Genomic DNA, 25,773 nt, shown 5'->3' with positions numbered 1-25,773 from the left:
TTCCAAACTACAACTACAGCAGTCAGCAGCTATATCTTATGCAAAGGAAAGTGACAGCTTACAACAAAACCCGGAAGTTACTTCGGCATTTAAAACATTTGGGCTGCTTTCCTATATCCAGTTACTTGAGAGTAAGCTGGAGTAATGGTTAGAGTGTTAACTGTGCAATTTTTCTATATATAAAAAATAAGTGCTTGAACTCGCCACGAACGCCTCCCTTGTTTCTCTTATAATAGCAATGGCGCCCACCTGAGAAGTGCTGGAACTGAGTTCTGGCTGGGGAAAAAAGCTCTGTCAGATTAGGACCGGGTTTTAAGTCCCAACTCGGCCAAAAATGTGTGCAGCAGTAGCACACTCACCAAACTGAGTGACCTTTGGCCAGTCACTGTCTTGACCCAACTATCTCACAGGGCTGTTGGAAAGATGAAATGGGGAAGAAGTAAACCTGGAGCTCCTTGGAGGAAAGGAGAGATCTAAATGCAATAAATAAGCCCCATTAATTTATTTGTACCCGAGCGTACAAATAAAAGAGGAGTGTATATGTCTACTGGTGGTGGTGGTGGATTAGAGATAGGAATGCATATGTTAATGAGGTAGGTTATCTGTAATACTGGAATAGAACACTAATGCACCTATCATAGGAATTTTGGGAGCTGCCATATATTGAAGCAGATAATTAGTCCATCTAACTCAGTAATGAGTTATGCTCACTGTGTGCTTTCCCACTTACAAATGCTCCTATATAATGGGGAAAATGTTACCTTAGCTAGATAAGTTATGTGGGCTTTTTGTGTGTGATTTACAGTACAGTGGTACCTCGGGTAAAGTACTTAATTCGTTTCGAAGGTCCGTTCTTAACCTGAAACTGTTCTTAACCTGAAGCACCACTTTAGCTAATGGGGCCTCCCGCTGCCGCAGCACGATTTCTGTTCTCATCCTGAAGCAAAGTTCTTGACCTGAAGCACTATTTCTGAGTTAGCGGAGTCTGTAACCTGAAGCGTATGTAACCTGAAGCGTCTGTAACCTGAGGTACCACTGTAGTTGTAACTTCCCTCACATATACAAAAGTTAACTGCTAGTGAAGTACATGTCATAGCACCACAAAAAGATCTTTATAACTAAGCAGTCTGCAGGCAATGAGAGAACCTGGTCTGGAGTTGAGAGACTGCTTTACCCACAAGATTCTGCAATAAATTAACAGATAAATGCTAATCATTGACTACATTCAGACAAATTTTCAAATTTGTAAAGAACATGATTGAACAATTATTCTGCTCCCCCCCTTTCCAGCCAGCACCTAGCTCTAATCAAACGGGGTTTTGTAATGCATGCTTCATTACTTTGATGACAAAAGCAGACCCAAGGAAAACAGAGTCTGGTTTGCAATATACTGTACTATACAAAGCACATGCCAAGGAGTGGTCCATCACAAAGGAGTAAAAGGAGTGTTCTGCTCTCAAGGAAGGAGAGGGGAACAAGTAATGGTTCATCCCAGGCAGGCCAATCGTGTATATGCACAGGCAAGCTTAGTCTCAGTAGAGCACCAGCTGTTTTGGCAGGGACCTGTTTTAACCTGTATAACCTGCTGAGAATGTCCACTGTTCAAGGTTCAACTGCACAAAGATGATTTTGTTATAGATGCAAAAGCTGCCCTCATGGAGGTAGACTACGGGGCGGGAATTACTACTTCTTAATGTGAAGTGGGAATTGACCGAGTACACTGCTCTGAACTATGGCTGCAGTTACTTAAGGGAGGATCGCTCACTCTTCTATCTTAGCCTGATTGTCATGTAATAATTGGCAATTCCTTCACGCAACTTTCTATTGTTACCATTCATTTTATTCAGTGATAAACCATTAAAGTGGTTATTGAAAAGGAACGATTTGTGGTGAAATATAAGAATGGGAAGTTGCATGAATTCAAATAATGGTATCAATATTCATATAGGAAGCTTCCTTATACCAGGTCCAACTATTTGTCCATGTAGTACTGTGCTGCCTCTTCTGACTTGCAGCAGTCCTCCAGAGCCTTGGCTGAGACTGAACCATTTAACTGGAAATACCAGGGATTGAATCCGGGCTGTTGTGTGTGTGAAAACACATGCTCTACTACCAAGTGTCAATGCAAAGATAACTTCTAAGTAGTATCAAGTCAAAGTTGTGGGATATTCAGTTGAATGTGTCATATTCCCATCTTCTGGGAGCAACTTCCAGTTATTTGTGCAGTGTGAAGCAGTACTTTTATTTTTGTCTGTTCTGAATCTTCCACCATTATAACTTCATAAGGATGGCCCTGGATTCGAGTATGATGATGGATAAACTTTTCTGTCAACCTTCTCCACACTATGCACCATCTTATACACCTAAATCATATCCCAGCTTTTCTCTAAACTAAAAAGCCCTGAATGCTGTAACCTTTCCTTATGAGGACTTGGATAATTTTGGTTGTCCTTTTCTGAACTTTTCCCAGCTCTATAGTATCTTGAAATGAGGAAACCAGAACTGTATGCAGTACTCAAAATGTTGTTGCAGTTTTATTTTCAACTCATTTCCTAACGATCCCTGGTATGGAACTTTTGGTATCAGCCACAAGCCCGACTACCTCACCGCTCACCCTGGCTCTAGATTATCAATGAATGCTTTTGATATAGAAACTGGATTTAATATTTATTCCTCTCCTTCAACCACACAGCAGAGATAATTTATTTTCCTTGTATGGTAGCTCTGGCATTAGTGAGTGTGGGATGTGTGTGTTCTAGACAGCAGTCAGTCAACTGCTCTTCTAACATGAGCAATAATGTGACCACATTGTTAAGACAGCACATGTTTTGGAGCCAACTAAATGTAAGATACTAGGTTTTCAGTTTCAGAAGTTTATTTAACTGCTAAGACAAAAGACCGGGGTTGTTGTTTTCTTTACAAATAGTGCTCCATTCCACTCTTAAAGCTTTAACTATGAGCATCAATCCTAACACTCACAAATCTGCTTTTATTTTGCTGGTCTTGGTACTGCTTCAATACTCGCAGGGCAATATTTGGCAATTCACTCCATGAATGATACGTTTGTGCTTTTTATTAAGAGGATGGAGATTCAGTGGTGGTATAACTTTTCTCCCTTAGGCTATGCCTCTGTACCAGCATCATGTACTAGCTGCAGCTTGCTAGCCAGAAAATCTGAAATAGTGCTCAGTAGAAATGATAACCCCAGTGTGATACACAATCATCTTGGTGCTTAAAAACAAGTTACAGATGCTATTTTCATGCAATATAGCAAACTGGATAAAGAAAGTAACAGTTTTCAAGGCAGCAAGTCTTTTCTTTAGGAACTTAAATGAGCAAACATTTTCACAAGCAAGAACACACACACACTTAACTAATCTACTCCTTCATAAAGAGGCCAAATTTCATTTCCAAATTAAGCTATACTCCTTCAATACTGAAAAATGAACACCTGGGAGGAGCTGAATGATTAACAACTTTGCTTTTTTTCAAATCGTATTGTTCATTCTACAATGAATAAGTCATCAAACCTTTCTTGGGGAATATACAGCCTTCTACAACAATGAAGCACAAGACTGCTTCCATAACAAAATAGATGAATTCCTTTCTTCAAATCAATAACAAAATTGGCAGCACCCTAGAAATGCACATACAGGTACTGCACTGACATAAGATTTTTTTTCCAGGGTGTATTGGGGGGGGGTTATACAGCTAAGCCAGTCAAAATCATCTTCATACAATCAATTTATACAATCATTTATATGGTCATTCCTATTGCAGCTCTGCATTTGCTACAATAACTGGTTCCTCCTTGGTGTCACTATTTTCAGCTGTTGCCATTTCCGTAGAGTTCCCTTCTCCCATCTTCAAATGCTCTTGTTCCTCCACTTGGCTTTCTGCTGCTCTCACTTCAAGGCTTTTTTGAGGATGGGCAGACAGTCCCTCTGTTGTTCCTACTGGCTTGATTCTCTCTTTTTCCTGCTCCTCCTCCTCTGCTGATTTATCTTCAGAAAAGGTTATAGTAGAGCAAGCTCTCTCATCCCCTTCTGGTTTAGCAGTTTCACTGACTTCAGTGGTTGTGATCTCATCTGCAGCACTCTCTTTTCTCTCTACTGCAGCACTTTCTGTAGCCTTTTCAGCTTCTGCCCCCTCTAAGGCTCCAGAGTCATCAACATCTTGGTCAACGTTTTCATCTGTAAATGGGTCCTCACCCTGACAAAGGGAAGAAGCATATTATTACTTACTCACAAAATTGTCTGAACCTCCCTTAGACAGCCTCATACCTAGAATGCAGAAGTTTGCAACTGAGTGATTGAAATTTGAGCACCCTCACTTCAAAGCACAATAGCCTTTCTTGCCTCAAACAACTTAACAGACTACATTTTTGCTAAATTCTTTCACATGTGCCTGCCAGCACCCTAAAGCCTGTGGTACTATTTGGAAAGCTGACAATGTGTCTGCCTCACAGGAGTAAGATTGGAATGCACTTTGCTGCAGTATATTTACTGTAGCATCAAGAGATGTAATTCTATAATGGAAAAATCCAGTGGAATCTTAAATAATTTTCAACACACCCTTTGAGCCTTCAGCTTAGAGGCAGAAACTGTTTTTAGGAAATACCCAGTTGAATCACAGCTATGAAGTGCTCAACTCTCTCACACTATTCAACACTAGCAAGTCTAGATGCTGACATATGGCTATAAACCAATGATGGGTACTCATACATTTTTGTGATCTCATTAAGCAGAACACTCTTTGTGTCCAAGAAACCTAAGGGAATGACTGTACTGGGAACCACTCATACAGCAGTCACACCAAACTCATTCAGACTGAGGTCATGGCTTGTCACTGACCATATCAGGGTCAGTCCTCTTTTTTGCTCTTGCTAGAATTTCTGTTCTTTATTAAAGGAAACACCATATGGAAACAGCAGACTAGTGTTGTTCTGCTGATTCTCAAAACCAATGTCTGTCATGTACGGGGATTAAAACCATTCTCTCCCCCACCCCACCCTGCTTTTGTGGATCACTCGTGGCTGACCTGCAACTGATGTACAACGGAAAGGCAGCATGCCAGTGCAGAAATCTAGCCCTTAACCTTATCAAATTCAAGTGACAATTTCTGAACCACAATACTCATGAGGCACATGAGTTCCAAGTTCTCTTCTGGAGTCCTGCTTTTCCATCTATATCCATGCAGTCCCAACCCACAAAAATTGGGCCAGATACAGTACTGCCAAGGATTTCTGCACCTAGCAACTAAACATTTATATTTTATGACCCAGTTGGAGACTAACTGCCTCCATGAAAGAAGATCCATGCAGGTGAAAGACAAGTAGCGCCATCTTCTTTGACTGAAAATCAGCCAACCAGCTTTATTCACTGATGTTCTGTAGTTTCAGAGCTCTAGGCTCTACCCCGCGATTTGGATGTGTCCATTAATCGCCAATTAAAGGGGTGGGGATTCAAAGTCAAAAGCTTCCTCAGGAAGGGCAAGGTGCCGGCATCCTTTAAGGGAGGAAGTAATATGCCAATGTTCAAGAATAATTTCTTGATGCCAACTGCATCACCCTGCCTCCAGCCTTCCTTTCTTGGGGAAGGTGCTGAGAAGATTTTTGATGGGGCAGCTCTGGCATTACCTGGAATCCTCAGATTTCCTTCACCCCTCTCAGCCTGGTTTTGCACCTGGGTATGGTACGGAGACTGTGCTGGGTGGGTCGAAGATCTCCTCCTGCTGATGGACAAAGTTCAGGTGTCCATGCTGATTCTGTTAGACCTGTCGGCAGCCTTTGATACTGTTGATCATGAGGTGTTGCTGAGGCACCTGCGGACCCTAGCAGGGGTAGACGGAGTTGCGCTTGAGTGGTTCCATTTTTTCCTCCGAGAGATCCCAGAGGGTGGCACTGGGCAACTGCTCATCTGCCCCAAGGGCTCTCTCATGCGAGCCACGCAGGGTTTATTCTGTCACCCCTCTTGTTCAACGTGTATGAGAGGCCGCTGGGGGAACACAGCCTCAGTAAATAGGCCATCAGTGTCAACTACAAGCTGATGTGCTCAGCTTATTTTTTTTTACTGGACCCAGAGAGCAGAGTCTCAGTTTTTTACTAGTGTCTGTCTAGCAGAGACTAGTTAATTGGCAGAAACTCAGTCTGGTTAAGACCGAAGTGTTGCCATAGGGACAGAGCAGACATGTAGAGGAAATGACAACATCTGCTCCCCCATTAGTTATGCTTGCCATGAGAGGGTCCTGTTGAATCTTGGGATGCTCCTGGATTCCCAGGTATAGGAGCAGCCAAACTTGTTTCTTTTCGTCTTCACCTGGTCAGATGGCTGCAGGCTTTCCTATCAAAAGTGGAACTCACCAATTACATATGGCCATGTATGCTACATCAGCAAACCCTCAATGGTCACACAGGAGTCTCCACATGACCTGCAAATACTCATCTAGGCTACCACACTTCCCATTATTGGCTCATCACATCCCTGCTTTGGAGATAAGTGGCGTCTTTTCCATTCTCAGCAGGGGAAAAGGCTAGTTTGATTTACAGAGCCATAGTGAAATATTTTGGAGAGGCCCTGTCTCACTCATGTCATGCACAGTCCAACAGTTGAGATCAGATCACCTGATGTCAACTTTCTCCCACATGTGATATTTGGAATAACATTGGGACTAACAAAATTTGCTTTGACTTTGGATGCTGTTCCCAAGTTAATTTTCTTTAACACGAAAACTGAAAAATCATTAGGGAAATCAGCATTACCTTTCTACTCAAGAAAGTCCACTCCATGCTGTGAGCAAGAAAAAAATGCTTTTTCGCAACCAACCAGATAAATTTTCAAGCGGTGCTTAGGTTGGGCACAATGCTCCCCCTCAACACAGCTATATTTTATATTAGCAGAGGGTAGCCTGAGGATAGTATTTATTTTGCTAATTAATCTAGTTGTAAGCAGCTATAAATTTCTTCTATACTGGCCACGTTAACACATCACAGTAAGCCACAGTAAATGGTTTGCCATAAAAATGCAGATCCCTAGTTTAGCATTATGCCTGAACCTGGGATTGTGGTTTGTTTCACTACTAGCAAATCAGTGTGAATCCAAGGTTTGTTCTTGGTTTCCTAATCATGATTTGTTTGCTGTGAAATAAACCATGACCCCAGGTTTGGACATAATGCTAAACCAGGGACTGCCATTTCTCGCTTCTGCTTGCACTGCTTGGGGAGGAGTGAATGAAACCTGTATATGCATTCATTTTAAGCCTTTAACTACAGTTTAGTGTAATGTGTGAATACAGCCAGTGTCTGCTAGTATGAGTATCCAACACATCTGGGAGGAGTGGGAGTGAATGCTAGAGAGGAAGACACTAATCAAGGCTCAGATTATACATAAGAAAGCAAAGAAATAATTTTGCTTCCCTCCATCTTATGTAAAAAGACACATGCAGCACACTCAGCAATATTACTGTAATGCTCTGTTGAGGCCAAGCTGAAGCTCCTGCGCTCTTGCTCTGTGAAAAAGCAGGACTACACAGCAAACATCCTGCTTACTTACTTACCTTGAGGTACTTTTCTAGCATTTTCACAATGTGCTTGCTATTCAGAACACTCTTAGCTACGTGGAAACTAGCCTTCTTGAAATGTTCAGCTGCCATCTAGGAAGTGTAGAAACACAAGTCAGTATGATGCCCAAGTAGAAAATAAGAATGCTGCAATTCTGGTTATCTTCCTTATTTTACAGCCATCACTTTTGCGGCACTATGCACTCAAGACTTTGTAAAAGAAAAAATACTTAAGAGTAAATATGGTCAGTGAAAAGCTCTTGCCATAGACTTCCTGGTGATGCTTCTGCCTAGGCATTTTCAACTTACGTTATGCTGGAGCTAGGGTTTTGTTCTATATTTGGAGTATTTCTATAAAATGACAAAAACAAAAACCAGCTCTTCCTCCAGCAGAAGCTTCTGCTGGATTGCAGTCACTTTAACAAATGGAATAGCTTCAATGAACAGAAGGGCAACTCTGGATCCAATACACGGTAATCAAAATGATGGAAGTTTATAAAAAGTGAGTATAGGACAGGAAACTAAAATATGCTTTATATGAACTAATAGATTTATTTGGGCATCTTTACTACCAAAGGGGGCTTATTTCACTATCAGAAGTGTAACCAAAACCGAAATGAGGTTTCTATAGTGATTTATCCAACTGTTTATATTTAATAGTGCTTTACTGTATTGATATTTCATAAGGGAAACTTCAATACATACTGCGTAAGTACAGAAACAATTTGCACCTTCTCTTCTTACACAATGAAGATACGTTGGCTAAATTTTCCTTCAGGCCAAAGTAGAAGCCGTTATATCCAAGTTTCAGTTGTAACATGGCAAGTTACACATGTGTCATCAAACTATTCAAGCGTTTATCAAATGTAGGTGTAATCTATGTAGCCTATGTATTCCTCTATTCTGCCCATCACTGTTCCTAGCCCTATCACAGACTTAAGTCTTTCAGGGACTATAAGGAAAAATCAAGCACTGTAACTTTACTCATACTCCAATAAAGTTCTCCTCTTTTGTAGCTACAGGTGTCATTATTATGGTCTCTCAAACTGGAAAACCTATGCATATTATTGGCACTTTTTAAAAAGTAGAGTGTACATAAAAGAATGTTTTGCTGAAACCTCACGAAAGTGGTTTGATAGTTTTTATATTTCGAAAAGGAGATACAGAGACACTCATGCCCTTGAGCTAAGAGCCATGACTCACCCAGAAGGCATTCAAATCACCTGCACTTGCTTTTCCTATATAGTGAAATAACTCTTAGGTTGAGTCCCAGACATAGGAGAGAAAAGGGAGAGAGATTTTATGATGGCCATCAGGCAATGCCTTGCCCCACCCTCCAGCCGAAGAGCCTTCAGAATGGAGTTGCTCCCACAGGCATTATGTTTAAGTGTCCTTTAGTGAACTGAATAGAGTGGAAGATTATGAGTCATGGAGGTGGTGAGGGTGTGTATGAATTAATCAGTCCTGAGATAATTTTTAATTGCTATTTTGCTAATGTTGCTAATATTGTTTTATACATTATGAATGTTGTGAATCCTATAATATACTTTTTGTTGTAATTGTGCTGTTTAGCTTTTTTTTAGTTCTTTTGTTAAGTGTTTTATGGATTTTAAATGTTTTATTGATGGTTTGTAATTGTTTTACTGATGAGTTGTTCATTATTCTACATGCTTTATGTTGCTATCGTGATTTTCTATTAAGTTATTGTTATTTACTGTTTGTAAGCTGCTTTGCAATTTTTCTGAATGAAATGCTGCACAGAAATATATTTAATCTATGCTATACTATCATTTATTAGCAACCAAAAAGCAGGTTAGTCATGCCTTCATAAATAAGTTTTCAATTGTAATTGAGAAGCAAATCCCAGATTTGAAAAAAGTGTCAGGTATGGAATAGCAATCAATCAAAGAATTTCTAAGCCTGCATTACTAAACACACTAGCAAGTAAGCCCCATGCAGTTTGTGGGACTTGCTAAGCAAGTACACACAGACTGCTTTCTAAATCAATGCACTTCATTAATCAGTCATATAGAAAATACTAATACTGCTTACTCTGCGATTCCTGTTGTGATCAACAGACCTCAGGTGTCTCTGGAGAAGATGATGTTGTGCAGGAATTAGCATATCACAAGCCATACAATGAGCAGCATCTATCTTTTTAAAAAAGTGCTCCTGGCCAATTCCTGAAATGGTACAAACACAAATTAGATGCACACAACTGAACATAAACTATTAAAATGGTGTAGTATGTTATTTCTCAAGCAGTTGTTTTGACACCATTCCCAGAAATTGGCTACGTTAATCATTTTAAGCATACAAACTAAGAAACAGTTGGTCAGAGAAAGTAGAAGAGAATTCAAAGGCCAATGCAAAAAACTCACTACAGCAATAATGGTCATGCCATTAAAAAAACCCCAGCTGCTACTGCAAAACTCCTCACAAGCATTAGCTCGCCTGTCCCTATAACATCCTAGGGCAACATGACCCAAACATAGGGGGAACTATTACAACAATGGCTATAACCTTGTTTTTTGGTCGAAACATCTCTGCTCTTAATAACTGGGTACTCTCTAACTCACAGCAACAGTTAACAGCCTGCCTAATCCATCAGAAGGTAGTGGACTCACCTTCACTAGAGATTTTTAAGCAGTGTTTGTATGACCATTTGTCATGGATGCTTTAGTTGAGATTTCTGCACTGTACTTTCTAGGTGGTGGGTTGAGAATTCTTAATAGTGTTCCACTTACCTTTGAATGGATCTGGTTTTTGTTTTGGACCATCCTTCTCCGTTAGCTCTTGTCGGCGCTTCCCAATTTTCTTATTTCTGTTCACTATATATTTCTGGGGATTGTAAAGGAGAAAATATGTGTAATCAGCTAAGTCACTGTCTCCAAAACTGAGTAAAAAGTCCAGCTAGAGGTGACATTGCAACTATACACTAATCACTCAAATCAGTGATCTCCAATCACTATGTAATTCACTGGATAACGGCTTCTTAACAGTTCTGTTTCAATCTTTCCTTCACACTTTCAGGTGGGACTCATCAACTTAAGCCCTAATGATCAACCAGTTAGACACTACTATCCAGAAACATGCTGCATTAACAAATTATTTGATAGTAACTTGACAAAAAACCTAGTTCAGGCTTCCTCAACCTCGGCCCTCCAGATGTTTTTGGCCTACAACTCCCATGATCCCTAGCTAGCTGGACCAGTGGTCAGGGATGATGGGAATTATAGTCTCAAAACATCTGGAGGGCTAAGGTTGAGGAAGCCTGACCTAGTTTAAGAAAAACTTACAAAAATAACCACTAGCAATTCTTTGGGCATTAATCGCAATTACTGGATAGCAGAAGCAGTTCAGTTACCCGATAGTTGTTTTTGTTCACAACTTAAAATCCCAAATAAGCATACCTGCAGGAATTCTACAGTCTTGTCAGGCAGTTTGGTCCCGATGTATCGCAGGACCTCCTTGTGAAATTTGCTCTGTAGATGCTTCTCCATTTCTTCATCATCAAAGCTTCGGAATTTACATACAGAGCAAGCAAACTGGATTCTAAAGGAAGGCATTGAATTTGATTTTTAGTACACATTATTTATGAAATACAATACATGAAAAATTATTTCCATAAACTCAACTATTGTCCTAACAGAACCTAAGAAACTTTCTGTCTACCAGATTCCTTTGCTGCTTCAATCTAGGGTTGCACTGTTTGTTTATTATAGCAAACTATGCATAACTTTGCTACAATCTATTTTCATCTGGAGTTTACTAATATTTTGAAATTATCTTATAACAGTAATATCACAACATTAACAATGTAAGTTTTCATCACACAACACAAGAGTGCTGTAATTCTTAGGTTCTATCCACAGGAGTTTCCATACACTAAGAAAGCATCTCTCCTGAAGAGCAGCAGTCCATTTCAACCAAGTTTTATAAAACAGGCATAAGACATAAAACCTTCTGGACCTCCTTCACACCCCTGCTTGACTCATGTAATCTACCATTCTTCTTCCTCTACCCATGCCTCCAGGCCACACACACATGGAAAGGAGAAAAATAGGGGGGGGGGACTACTCTAGGCAATTAAGGTTTTAAAGTTTCTCAAACTGAAGTACCATCCTTAGAAACCACACACACACACACAAACACAGTAATGGAAATACTGAAATGCAATATTAGTTGATATAACAAATTAACCTTCCAAAAGAGTATTTGCCTGTATTACAGAATTACATACATTTTGGAAGGGAGGCAAAAGGAAAAAATGTGTTAAGCAAGGCTACTTAATCTGGAAACAACCAAAGATATAATCAGCCTTGTAGACATGTCTGGGATGCAAGATGAAGTATTTACATTTTGATAAATACAGAATTTTGGAAGTGGGTAAAGGAGGACAGAGGAGTCACATAAAACATGGGCATGGCATGGGCAAGTCCTATAGAATCTCAGCTGGCTACCATTAAGCAACCATTATTTTAATTAAATTATTAATTTCTACACTACCTTTTCAACTAGGTAGCCCAAAACAGTTCACAATGATATTTTCATATTGTTACTATTTGTACATTTTATTAGCAATTTAAAAGACAATGTATGAAAATATAATTTACATAGCAAGAGCCATTTGTTTTCCTTGAGCTGGAAAGCAAACTTGCAGGGTAGCAGAAAAAAAAAAAGTAGAAAGAGACAGCCCAAGAAACTTTAGTGAATATTCCTGGAGAAACAACAGAATGCTCTCAATTACCACAGCCATATTTCGAAAGGCTACATATAATGTGGGTTTAATTTTATGTATGAAGCAGGAATTTAATTTAAATGAATTTTAAGCCAAAGATGTTTAAAGATGTAAGAGTTCTAATCTGTTCAGTTACCTGTCCATAGCACGATCACGCATTCGATCCCTCTGCCTCTGCTTCTCTTTTCTTTGTTTTGACTCTTCATCATCATCATCAATGCCATCACCAGATGCTACAAAAAGTTAAATTTAAGGCAGTTCTTTAAGAACTAACGTTCAACTGCATTACAATGTCATGGGATGAAAATATTGTACCTTCTAATCTCTCCTCTCCTCTTTCCTTGACTTGCTTTTCTAAGGGTAAATTAAAGATCTACCATGTGAAGGCAATAAAAAAAGCACTTACCTCTATCAGTGTTTCATATGACAAGTGTAATCCACAAATATTATTTACATTATTCATTAAATTGCACTTTTTCAACACAGCCATAGCCTTCCTCATTATATACAACATAGGCATGAGGGCTATTCTCATAAGAAATACTGCCACAGTGAAACTGCTTTCTGTTAGTCACGCTTATGTCAGTCCTCTGAATGGTTCTCAGCTAGTGCAGTGGAAGAAGGTGGAGTGGGGAACAGTCACGCTCATATCCCTAGTCAACTCTGAAGTTCACTGGGTTGCCTTGAGAAAGTTAATCTCAATCACAGGTTGAATGGACACTAACATTTCTCTCTGAGCTTCTTAGGAAGACAAGAGATACATAATAAATATGTTGTAATAAACAAACAGTAACAGAAGCAGAAAATTGAAACAATGTAGTCTCAAAAATAGTAATGTTTCAACAACACAACACACACTATAACTATAAGAAATACATCCAGCTATGCTGAAACAGCTGGGTATACCTATACAGTTCACTAATATCTTTCTTTATGTTTCTATCAAGCTAAACAAATGGCCCAGGGAATGAAAACTGGTGACTGGACAACTAAGCCAACTAATGGGCATAGTGTGAATGTGCTGTCTACAGAGTCTCTGTCACGATGTATTAGCTAAGATTCCTGCATTGTAGGGGGCTGGACGAGATGACCCTTGGGGTCCCTTCCAACTCTATATGAGAGGTGGTTTCAGCCACTTTCCTGCTGCTGCATTGCACAGGGCTAAGCCATGGTCCAGCTTAGAATGTTGTTCAAACTCGGCCTTATGGTTAATCTTGCTCCATATGAAATACAAACTGTAATCAAGATTTGTTCTTAGGTTTGCACCTTAGGGCAAACTATAGCTTAGCTCAAGGCAGCACAGCAGAAGAACACCAGGTGAGGAGTACATGTTCTCTTCTTCTGGAACCCTCACGCATCCATACTAAGTGACAAAACCCAGCTCATAATATGTAGATAATGCTAGAGCTTGGGACTGAAAAGAGTAGATTTTAGAGTAGAGTATAGTATTTATTTACCCAATTAATATGTTATGGAATTCACTGTCACATGATGCAGTGATGACTATCAGCTTTAGATGGCTTTAAAACAGGAATTATCACTGTTGAATATTGGCAAGAAAACTAAAATTAAAAAAAATAAGCTGAGGATGATATAATATTTTCAGTTTTCAGAGACACCTGGCTAGTCACTGCTTCTAAGGAAGATACATGAATGCTACAATACTATCTCCCCTAAGGTGTTAATATTGATGTTACAAGTTTTTGAGTTCAAATTTTACCCAGTTGCATCTACAGTGGTACCTTGGGTTACGAACATAATTCGTTCCAGAAGTCCATTCTTAACCTGAAGCATTCTTAACCCGAGGCGCGCATTCCCTACATAGGCCTCCCGCGGCCCTGGAAGTGGATTGCGTTCATATTCCGGGGTAAAGTTCGCAACCCGGGACACCTACTTCTGGGTTTGTAAATTTGTAACCTGAAGCATTCATAAGCAGCACTGTTCGTAACCCGAGGTACCACTGTAATGGCCTCCATAGAAGATCAGAATGGAATTCCTACCCACTCCACAATCCCTCATAACAATCCCTCATAACTTTCAAGTGGAAAGTTAATATAGGCCTGCCAAATGAATTAAACCCTACCTTTCCTCTTTAGGTCTTCATTGCTTCTCTCATGCTCCTTTAAAAAAAGGGAGAGAGGGATTACACAAAGTAATTAATTTTACATCTCTTAAAAGCTCAATGTAAAATATGCTGCATTACAATGTCAGCAATCCAAAACATTCATCACTTTAAATGATCACTTCTGAAAATCCAGATACTTTTGAGAAAGTTACTTACACCTTTATCTCTTTCATCTCCTGATTTGTCCTCTCCTTCACCATTATCTGTCAATACACAAGACACCATTCAACTACTGTGAAAAGTTCATTTTATTTTATAGTCTAAACATAGCACTCTTCTGAGATCATTTAAAGTGGAAATTTGGTTTCCATCTGCTGAGAAATTTACTTGCTAGCATATATTTCCCAACTCTTCTCCATCTTACTTCAGAGATGCAGGCCATTTATTTATTTGGTGAACTGTAACATTGCTGTAAAGTACTATATTTTATAGTAGCACATCGAAGAAGTAGGATTTATAATGACATATTTAATAAATGATTAGAAGACAAATAGGTTGGTACCAAAGCAAAGGATGAGAAAAAAGGAGACTAGTCCCTAATGTAACAAAATCAAAACATTACCATTGTCAGAATAACCTCTTTCACTTTCTGTCTTTGTCTGTTTGCTGTTTGGTTCATCTCCACTTTGGGAATGTTTTCGTTTGCGTAATCCACTTTCAAAATCTGAATGCCCACCAAAACGACCACGGAATGGTCTTCTCTTTGGCTAGAAAGAAAAAAAGAGCAATACATGCTTGGCCAGTTTGTTGGCACCTGCCAGGACCCCCAGGAATGCATTAGTTTCCTGCTATAAATGTCCTCTTTCACAAAAATACATTTCATGCATTTCCTTAGTAAAGAATAAAGCCCAACCCATGCACCCAAGGAACACCCATATATCGCTACCTCACAAGCAGGCATTTTTTCAAGCAGTTCATCTCAGTTCCAATAAAACAAAAACACCACTATTTTGTCAATATCGCTTCCAATTATTGCAATGAAAAATAAAAATAAATGGTGTTATATTATACATCCTACATAAAAATAAGACCATCTTCTCTTGTTGTTAATCACTGAACCAATCTGATGATTTACAACTACTGAAACAGCTATAAATGTCAGAGTTCCTAAGGGTAGTGTGCTAAACTTACTCTGCCACGTGATCTGTTGAAGCCATAGGGCATGTTCCCAGGAAACCTTCCCATTCCCATTCCTTGCATTCCCATCATGCCGTAATCATAATCCCCAAAGTCGCCATAGTCTCCGTAGTCTCCATAATCACCATAATCTCTATACTCTGGGACGAGTGCTTGGGAAAATAGTGATGGAAGCCGGTTGGGTCCAGGTCCTTCCATATTCCTTCCACCCATGTAATTCATCTCATTCCATTGTGCAGACATCCGTTCTGTACTTGATGGCATGAAGTGGTCACGATTGAAAGTGTTTAGGTGCCCTCGATTCTGGGCCCTCCCTCTGGCAAAGCCATAGTTGTTGTTTCCTCTGTTGCGGGGCTGATCTCTGCGGTCACCAACATCATCATAGCGGCTTCCAAAAGAATCATTCCGATCTGATCCAACTTCATTATAGTCATAGCTGGTTCTGTACAGGTCACGATCAGGCACTGATGCTCTAGAGTCATAGGACTCATAAGACTCAAATCTGAAAGAGCTGTATTACAAGCAAAGAATTCAGTCAGTAGTTATAGAGGACTTGACAGGTAGTCCGAACAGACTTGGCACAGATATAAATTTGCATGCTGGAGGCCCTCTGAAAGTTTATTTGCTTCTCTACAAAGAAGGGGAAATAGCTTAGTGGTGGAGTACATGCTTTGCATGCAGAAGGTTCCAAAGGTTGGAATCTCCAGGTAAAAAAAGACAAGTAAAAGGACTGAGAATGACCTTTACCAAAGAGCCTGGAAAGCTGCTTCTATTCAGAGAAGACAACACTGAACTAGATAGATCAATGATCGGACTCTGCATAAAACAGCTTTATATGTTCACTGTATTGGAATAAGGAGCAACGCATTCTACAACAAAAGTAGAAGGAAACAACCTATATCTGTTAGACAACCAGGGACCCTTACAAATTATGAAAGTTATATAACATGTATTTTCTATGTGGTTTCAAGGCACTATTATGAAAACCCTGTTTGAAAATCTCTTGTTGAGCTGATGCCTCAACAAGAGAAGGCAGCAGACCCTCTCTTCAACAGGTTGCCTTCTCTTGCATGAAAGCTTTGTCATCAGAAACTATAGCATTTGTTTAACTGTACCAATGTTAAGCTACTATCTACATATCAAGTAATGAATATTGTTCTACCAATTCTTGTTTTTAACAAATTAAAGTTCAATTGAGAACTAGAAATATGTTTTTCAGAGATGAGGAGAATCTTTAGTTTACCTTCCCTGATCATCCATGCCTTCCCCAGGACCACCACTGCCTTCCTTTGACAGCATATCCAAACGCTGGTTTATTTTTGCTATAATGGAGTCAGAGTTTTCTGTGCCCACTGCCCCACTACCATAATTTACAACTGGCATGCGAGAGCCCATCTCAGCACTCATTGTCATGTCGGTAGCTTTAGGAGCATCCCAGGTAGTTGCAGCAACACTGGCAGCATCATAGTTGTATGGGGCAGCTGTAGTAGAGCTGCTGGTTTGGGCACTGTAATAATCATAGCCTTCATAGCCTGGAAAAAGGAAAGACAATAGTACAGTAAAAAGGGGGGCTCTGAGTTTCAAGTGTCAATCTTATCTATGGAAACCATCACCAAAGCCAACACTCATACACACTTGAAAACAACTGTCAGATACAAACATTAATAGGCCACCACTGCCCACTGCCACAAGACCAATGAAGAGTTATTGCTTTAGTTATGTGCCCACGATTAAAGAGGTGGAGATTTTAGGTGTGTTATTATCATTTTTCTTCTATAAAAGCAAATTTAACCCACCCCATTTTCCTTGAAAGAAGAGCAGTATAAAAGTTAAAAACACTACATGATCTATATCACACATTGTTTTGTATACTACAAGCTGAATTCTGCAGCAAAATTCTGTAGATTATTTCTGTGTGTATGTGTTTCACTTGAGTTTGTGGCTGATGAGGCTGTTTGCTCAGGATTGAAGGGGTTAATTCTCTATTTGTGGCAGAATGGTACCTGAATATATTCTCATCAGGACAGAAACATGCCCATGACTGCCTAAAGTTCTGATTTCCTCAGAAGAGGTCAAGGCCCCCTCACTGTCCCCCTTCTACAGCTCCCCGCCACTGTCCCACCATGGGCTCTCACTTTCTCCTCTTGTAACTTTATGCCTCCTGTTCTCCCTTCAGCTTTGCTTCATTTGTCAATTAGCAGCTATATTAAAATCTTGGATTTCTCCAATGATTTCTATGAGAGGCTCTCATTTCCATCCCTGGGTCTAATTAATAATAATTTTCCAATGTGTGGATAGGTTATTCCCCAGTTTACAATGAAATGGTTCTTTGTGCTGTTTTTGTATCTATATCTCTCTTCCTCCATCCCTTTCTCTCCATCCACTGGACGTAGAAGGGAAAGAAGGGGAATGGGGAAAAAGTATAAATATAATGCTCAGCTTCCACTCTCCCTAATTCCTACTAAACTTCCCTTCTCTCTCGGTTAGCCTCTTTTGCATTCCTGCCAGTTTTGAAGCCCCCCTTCACCAGCCACTTCCATCCCTCTTCCTCCAATCCCCACCGCCATCTTTTAAGATTCTGTAACTACTAAGCACACTCAGCCTTCACTGGGCCTTTTCCGGGATCCACCCAGATAGTTTTGACTTTTTAAACATGTCTGTGCTTTTGCAAACCTCTGGGTTCCCCTAAGCATGCTGATACTCAATGGCCCTTTTTTGGCTACAAAGTTGTTGTAACTCTGGAGCCAAGTTCTGCTTTAGGAAGAGTGATGCAAATTCAAATTCTAACTTATATAATGCCTCTAAATGTTCCAGTCAGTTATTCTTGTTAATTCTGAGAAAATTAGCAAAATATTTAAGATAGTACTGCAAATAAAACACATACCTTGCCAACTTGCTGGATTTGTTGAATAGCCACCTTTTAAAGAGACAAAATTTTACTTTTACATGAAACACGTCAATCAAAGCGATGTTAACACAACACAGATTAAGTTCTTTCACAAGGCAAGCAATTTAAAACAATTTTCAATGAATTAGTTCTTTGACAGCAACACAATAAAACACAAGTGATGTGTTAAAGAGTACACATATATAGGCAATATCCACCATCATACCAGAGGACTTCCCCTTCCTCTCCTCTACCCGCAGCTACTCACACCTCTCAATCTACTCTAAAATCACCCAACTCTCTGGAGCAGATTTCAGAAGTGCGTGGGGGCTGCAGAGGGGGAGGAAAGGGGAAATTAGTTGCTCAAATAGCTAAAACCACTGGACATCTCCTATACAAAATAAAATCCTCTCAATATATTGTCCCCAAAGTAGAAGTTCAAGACTGCTCAGGACCTTTAAAAAAATATTATTTGTGACCCATGCTTAAGAGAAGCATATTTATTTATAAACACACTTATGCTCAACATTCTTAAGGTTATCTTCTATTTCTTTTCTAAACTTTTTATTTTAGGAGATCATGACTTACCTTGAGTATTGGTGGCCTCAGTACCCCAGGAACTATAACCTGTAAAAGAAATATTGACTCATTAACTCACAGAAACACACATTAACTTCTCCCCTCCCAGACTCTCTCTCTTAACTACTTTCACATACAGCAGCTGTAATTTGAGTGAAAATGTGACATGCCAATTTACATGCCAATTTACAGTAGTTAGTGGTTTGCTGTGAAAGCACCAATCTCATCCATTTTGCCTGCCTTCTCCAGCACACAAGGGAAACAAACTATGATCAGTAAGTCAGGGACAAACTGTGGGTGAAGACAGTGGCTTGTTTGGAGCAAAACAAACCACAGCTCCCAGTTCAGACATACCACTAAGCTAGGGGTTTTGTTTCACATTTAAAGATGACAAAATTATCATATTCACAGTAAATCACCCCTAATCTTCAGACCCGCCCGTTGCACATTCTGCATATGATACCAGACTGTATGCACACCCTGCTGAATCCAACAAAATTAGGAAAGGAACTAAAAGTAAAACTACGACCCCATAATGCGGTTTTATACAAATCTAAGGTGTGACTGCCTTTGGAATACCGTGTATAGATCTGGTAGCCTCATCTCAAAAAACGATATTGTAGATTTGGAAAAGGTTCACAAAGGCAACCAAAATGATTAAAGGGATGGAGTGAAAGGTTGCAACATTTGGAACATTTTAGTTTAGGGAAACGATGATTAAGAGTTGACATGATACAAGCTTATAAAATTACGAATGGCATGGAGAAAGGGGACAGAGGAAAGTTTTTTCTCCCTTTTTCGTAACTCTAGAACTCATGGACATCCAAGGAAGCTGAATGTTGGAAGATTCAGGACAGACAAAAAGTACTTCTTCACTTAGTTAAAACTATGGAAGGCATTTCCACGGGAAAGAAGAGACGGCTGCGAACTTGGATGGCTTAAAAACAACGACGAGATAAGTTCATGGAAGATAAGCCTATTGACGGTGAGTGACTAGCTACAGGCCTTTTAACAGGCGGACGCCTCTCCTGGCGTCGACTGCATAGCAGGAAAAAGGATTCGCTTGCTACCTACAGGGGTGGCAGAGGCGTTAAAGACACAGGAGTCCTGCCAGGGACAGGGAAGATGTTGGCAACTTTTAATAGAGATGTGGAAACGACTTTTCCTCTATATGGACCAAGCGCTAAGCCCAGGAAGCTGCGGGTGTCTGGAGGAGGGGGCAGGCCGGCTACAAAAGCTAAACTCCCACCCCCGGGGGAGGAGGGGAAGAGGCAGCACCCCACACAGAAGAATGGGGCGCAGAGGAAAGGGGTCGCCTCGACGCCATTTTGTGTCGTCTTCGGAAAAAGGGCCTCGTCCCGCCTTCCTCGCAGACCGTGGAGATTAGAAAGAGGCGCTCCATTCGCCAGGCCAATCTCCTAGAGGGGCAGCGCCGATGGCCAATCAACGCCGCCCGTGTCTCGCGGAGGCGGTTGAGAGGCACCAGGCCTAGTCGGTGCGAAAAGCCACCACGGTGAGGTAAACAGCCCTATCCCAAGCGAAGCCTAACACGCGTTTCCCGGGTTTCCCGGTCCCTTCCCCCGCCCCTGCAGCGCCAGCTCTCACCATAGCCCTGATCCATGGCTTCCCTCTCCGTCAACCTGCGACCACGCAGAGTAACCTATACCCTCACTGCGCGAGCGTTGGAGCCCACCGCGGATTGGCTCCTCTTGCGTACTTCTGAGTTTCTATTGGTTGCGATCTCAAAGTTCTGCCCATTCGTGTTTCCCGTGAGCGGCTTCTACTCCCGCCCCCCCCCCCCGCGAGAAATCCCTTCCCATTGGCCTGGCTTCTTAAAGCGACCGAAATGGCTCGTTTAAGAGAATTTTCCGGTTCCTGCTTAAATTGACGAGAGGCAACGGTGGAAGGAAACAACGCTGTGTACTGTATTATGAGCCTATATGAAGTGGCCGCGGGGAGATGATCTCTTTGGTGCGGTGCTGTGAAATAACTCTTCGCTTACACACACAAAAAAGAAAGCAGCTGCAAGAGGGTGGATTATTTCCCCACCACCCAAGCAGAGTTGCGCTTTTAAATGCATGTTGCATATGAAAAATTATATAGATGGGAGTTACACACCTGCCCCTTTCGTGGACAATGATTTTTTGTTGCAAAATCTCGTTTGGTATCGTGCTTTTAAAATGCTCTCTCTCTAAACTAGGACAATACTCCTAGTTAAAAGACTGGTTTGTAATTTAACTCCTACAGCCTTTCGCTGCCGTGAAATTAGGTAGGCACCTGCTGAATTTCTAGATGTTATTTTCCAGATGCATAGGCATGTTTTTCTGTCCTGGCAAAACAGTCTTGTGGCACCTTAAATACGAATTAATGTAATACAGCATAAGCTTCTATAGGTCACCATCCATACGGAAGTATAAATACATGTTTTATAGTACTAATAATAGTAGATTCTCTATCATTAAGGTGCACTTTTCCCGACAGGTTTCTGTGGGTAAAGGGCATAACTATTTCAAAGCACTGCAATGGAAGAGAGCCTCAGATACAATATAATTATTTGGAATTGTATTAATTTCTATTACAGTTCCACTACTCCTGGCCTACCCATTTCTGACAGAATGGGAAGAGAGGTCTGCAAGGAACTTTATTTTTAAAAATAGCTGTACATTGCTGAAGTGTTTTACAAGGATGCAGAGACCCCCTCTCAACCTTCTTTCCAGTTTTGGGAACAGAGGAAGATACGTTATATGTCTTGTCCAGTATCATCTACAGTGACTGCAAATCTTCAGGATTTCAGACAGGAATCTTTCCTCAGTACTACTTGGAAAGGGCCAGTGTTTATCCTGAGGTCTTCTGCATGCAAAACGTGCTCTAGCACAGCCATTCTTTCATTTCCAACAGAGAAACTATCCATAATGCAGCTGTTACAGGCACAAAGATTGTATACCTGCTGTTGCTCTATTTCCTAATCTTGAGACACACTCACTAAACAGTACTGTCCTTGACTGCGAAACCTTTCCACCACCACTTAATGATGACCTGATGTTGACCTTGAGCTGGAGTATTTGTGTTAATATCCAAGTTCTACACAGTAGATCCCTAGTAATTTATAGCTCTTAGTCTTGCCCATTAATTTCAGTGGGACTGCACAGAGCATCACTAACATGGGATGCAATCCTAACAGTTTAACTCATTTGTGAGGTAATAGCACCAGTACTTACAGAATTTGGTACAATGCAGATTTGTGATAGCATAGCACAGCTATAGTGAAAACCAACTGGCTGAAGAAGCACAATTTCCCCAACTATACAGAGAAAAAGCATCATAGTTTGTGATATCCTTGATAATCATAGTGGTTCAACATTTAATCCTGGGTTTTTCCACCCACAGTCCAGTGTACTTTGTGCAAATCAGTACATTCATCCTCAGTGATAAGCATGATGAGGAAACAAATGAACAACAATTTATTTGTTATTTGCAACAGCAGAAATAAATAAGAGATAAGTACATCGTTCAGTTATGATGTCCAGTTTTGGAGCTCCCCACTTCTCCCTGTAAAGCAGGCATGGTAAGCCTTTTTCAGACAGTGGGCCACATTCTGGGAGCAGGTGAGGCCAGAGGCAAAAGGGACTGAAGCAAGGAACATGACTCTTAACCTTTGCTCCCATGTTTGTACAATCCATGATGGCTAGGTATGCTTTTTTGTACAAAAAATATTGTGTGATTTGTTCCCTATAGCAAATAAAATTGATAGAAGCTACACTAGGCAGTAGTGGAGGCTGTATATGGAAGTAGGTTAGACAGCTGCTATGAACCTTGCTCATCTCCTTTGGAAAAGCAGCTGAAGAAATTTAAGTTAAAATGAACGAGGACCTAGAAATTTAGCTGTGAGCATGCACAAGCCAATTGCTCCAAAATAACCTGGCACTTCAGACACAAGTTGATCTCTAGACGAGAACTAAATTCTATGAAAAGAAATAGCAAAAACTATGATACAGGGAAACACTACAGGACTTACAAAGTAGTTATATATACAGTCGAGTGGATATAGAAATGGAGTCTAGCTTTTCCTGCAGTTTACCAAGTACACATTTCAGTGAAAGTAATCACTGCTTTCCAGATTCAGCTTTACAAAATTCCACACACATGGCAAAGCTGCAATTAAAACAAATGCTCTGGCTGTTTTTTTTAAATCACTGTCGGGCAATCACAACTTGATTTAGTTTAGTTTTATATAGACAGAACACTGTAATTCATGACAAAGAATAATGAATTCTAAAACCGATGTACAAAATGACATTTGGTACAGCAACACAGTCAATAACATTCAAGCAGGAGGCTACTTTGTACATATTTGAAGAGAAAGAAACAGAGACGTACATATATCATGAACAATACTAAAGAGAAACGGGTGCCAGGCCCAGACTAAAAGGCTTTTAAGAATTGCATAGATGGGGTAATTTCACCAGGTAGTTTTCCACCTCTGTTGCAGTGGAAGAAGCTATACATGGTGGAATTTTCCCTGCTGTGAAATTCTTAAATGTCAGAAATATTTTCCATGTTTTCTGAGAAGAACCAGGAATATGGTATAGGTGAAGAAATAGTATTCATCCCTTAAAGAGATACAATGTTATGGTATTATCCTTAATTCACTGTGTAGCTGCGCCTAGAATTTACGGTAAAATCTGATAGTGGAGCTAACTTCTGAGTAGATACCGAAGTTCAATAGGGCTTACTTGGACAAGCGTGTACAGTCATACCTCGGGTTACAGATGCTTCAGGTTGCGTTTTTTCAGGTTGTGGACTGCCGAAACCCGGAAATACTGAACGGGTTACTTCCGAGTTTCGGCAATTGCGCATGCGCGCCAAATTGCATCCCGTGCGTGCGCAGACACGCCACTGCGGGTTGCGAATGTGCATCCTGCGCGGATCACGTTAGCAACCCAAGCGTCCACTGTATAGGATTGGAGCTTTAGCTGCCCCCTTACATTTCCAGAAAGGACCAATCTATCCTCCTTTTCACTAGTAAATAGCAGTAATGGAGTGTGATGGATGAATGAATGAAGTTTAATAAGGGATTCAGATAACCTGTAGTAATTTTACAATCTAAGGCTCTTCCTCAGATCTTCAATCCCAACAAAGCCTCCTCTAGATGAAGCACTTAGCACCAGGATAATTGCTGCCACCACCACTTCCTCTACTACCCTTCTACGATAGCACTTGATAGCCCAGCTATCCCCACAAAATCTTAATAACAGTGGAACTTCTAGAGATGCCCCTCAGACTCCAGCTTAACAGGCTTTGAATTAAATAAATCCATAAAAACCTCCCATTAAGGGTCAAACATGGCAGACGTTTTAGGATCCGGATCCCCTTTTATTCTTGTTTTTACTGATTAACTGCTAAATTTGAGATTTGCTCTGTTTAACCTATCCTTTTGTGTCGTTTCACCTAAAGCTGCAGCTTGCTTTGCAGGGAGTGGGTGTGTGAAGAATAGACATGTTCAATATCATACCTAATTTGACCCTAGGCCAGCTCCAGACCTCATGCCTGTCAGTTTTCTCCCAATATGTCCTCACCCCTGCTTTAGAGTTGTGAGACAAACATGGGGACTCCATGCTGAGCCTGCAACTCTAAACATCTATCCCAAAATAGGTCCCACTGCACTTACAGAGACTTACAGCAGGATTCCACTAAGTTGTTGCATGCACAGATGAGGTCTACTGGTGAAACAGGACATTCTCCTGCCACATCCCCCGCAAATCTGCTCTGGAAGCTTGGGAGGAACCAAAGAACAGGTTTAGGGGAGGTGTGGGTAGGGAAGAGACTTTTTGTGTGAGCAGACCTCGTTCTGTGCATGCATATCCCACTTAGCACTACAGTGAATTCCACCCCTTTCCAAACAAGCAAGTAAGCATGTTTATGTGTGGGCTGTTAGTGCAATAATGAAGATGGAATGCCTATGAGGCTACTGAGGTTTTTAGACGTATATATAAGCTTTAAAATGAATACCACTCCTTTTGGGTTTAACCAGCTGATAAAAAGATGGCTACAAAGTAAGTTGTTACCACAGTCTGGCACAGCCCACCCATGAGGTGGGGTGATGCCGCCACCTTAGGTGGAAGAAGCCCCTGTGGGGGTGGAAAAGTTGATACGTATTTAGTGCCAGTGGTAAAGGCGGTGGGGTGGCAGGCAGGACTCCCAGTTTTGCCTCAAGCAGCAGAACGGGACACGCTGTCCCCAACTACAGTTAACATTTTTGTGCAACTCACATTTTTACTACTAACATGTACAGTCATACCTCATGTTATGGACGCTTCAGGTTACGTGTTTTCGGGTTGCAGACCGCGGGATACCCGGAAGTACCAGAATGGGTTACTTCTGGGTTTAGCCGCCCGCGCATGCGCGGAAGCACCAAATTGTGCCGGTGCCTGCGCAGACGGGGCGCTTCAGGATGCGAACGCTGCGGGTTGCGGATGTGCCTCCGTCACGGATTACGTCCGCAACCTGAGGTTCCACTGTACTATTATCATTTAGGCAAATACCTAAAATGGCTTGAAGAAGGCAGCAATGACTACTTAAAGATTAGAAACCTATGCCACAATCAGTGACTGCCATAATACTTCTAAAACTTACTATCCTTCGCTAACAGCTGTTGCAGAAATTTTCTTCACTTACAGAGCACACACTTCATTTCAAGATGCCAGCTCAGATATGTAGAAAAGAGTTTAGTTCTATAATTTCAGTACT

At 40.8% G+C, this 25,773-nt stretch overlaps 1 protein-coding gene across 5 annotated transcripts; it reads right to left on the bottom strand.

The window, feature by feature from the left end:
- Positions 1-2,857: 2,857 nt before the first annotated feature.
- On the bottom strand, positions 2,858-20,750 carry AKAP8 (A-kinase anchoring protein 8). Of its 5 annotated transcripts, XR_014165658.1 has the most exons (16): positions 20,632-20,750; positions 19,036-19,074; positions 18,445-18,477; positions 16,804-17,092; positions 15,555-16,071; positions 14,986-15,130; positions 14,580-14,626; positions 14,382-14,418; positions 12,614-12,652; positions 12,435-12,531; positions 10,971-11,112; positions 10,305-10,398; positions 9,610-9,740; positions 7,555-7,650; positions 5,639-5,832; positions 3,973-4,212 (listed from the first exon to the last, which is right to left on the bottom strand). XR_014165658.1 is itself a non-coding variant. In XM_081900437.1 (15 exons), exons 1-15 carry the CDS (start codon positions 20,645-20,647, stop codon positions 3,772-3,774), a joined length of 2,163 nt encoding a protein of 720 aa, XP_081756563.1. In that variant the 5' UTR covers positions 20,648-20,748; the 3' UTR covers positions 2,858-3,771. The 5 variants fall into 5 exon arrangements, 4 of the variants coding, with proteins under 4 accessions (XP_081756563.1, XP_081756564.1, XP_081756565.1 ...); XM_081900437.1 differs by lacking the exon at positions 5,639-5,832 and having other exon boundaries at positions 2,858-4,212; positions 20,632-20,748; XM_081900438.1 differs by lacking the exons at positions 5,639-5,832; positions 12,614-12,652 and having other exon boundaries at positions 2,858-4,212; positions 20,632-20,748.
- Between the last annotated feature and the right edge of the window lie 5,023 nt (positions 20,751-25,773).

This window comes from Podarcis melisellensis (genome assembly GCF_964234715.1).
Source record: "Podarcis melisellensis genome assembly, chromosome: 2".
In the NCBI taxonomy this organism is placed as follows: domain Eukaryota; kingdom Metazoa; phylum Chordata; class Lepidosauria; order Squamata; family Lacertidae; genus Podarcis; species Podarcis melisellensis.
This window is presented reverse-complemented; position numbering and strand designations above follow the sequence as displayed.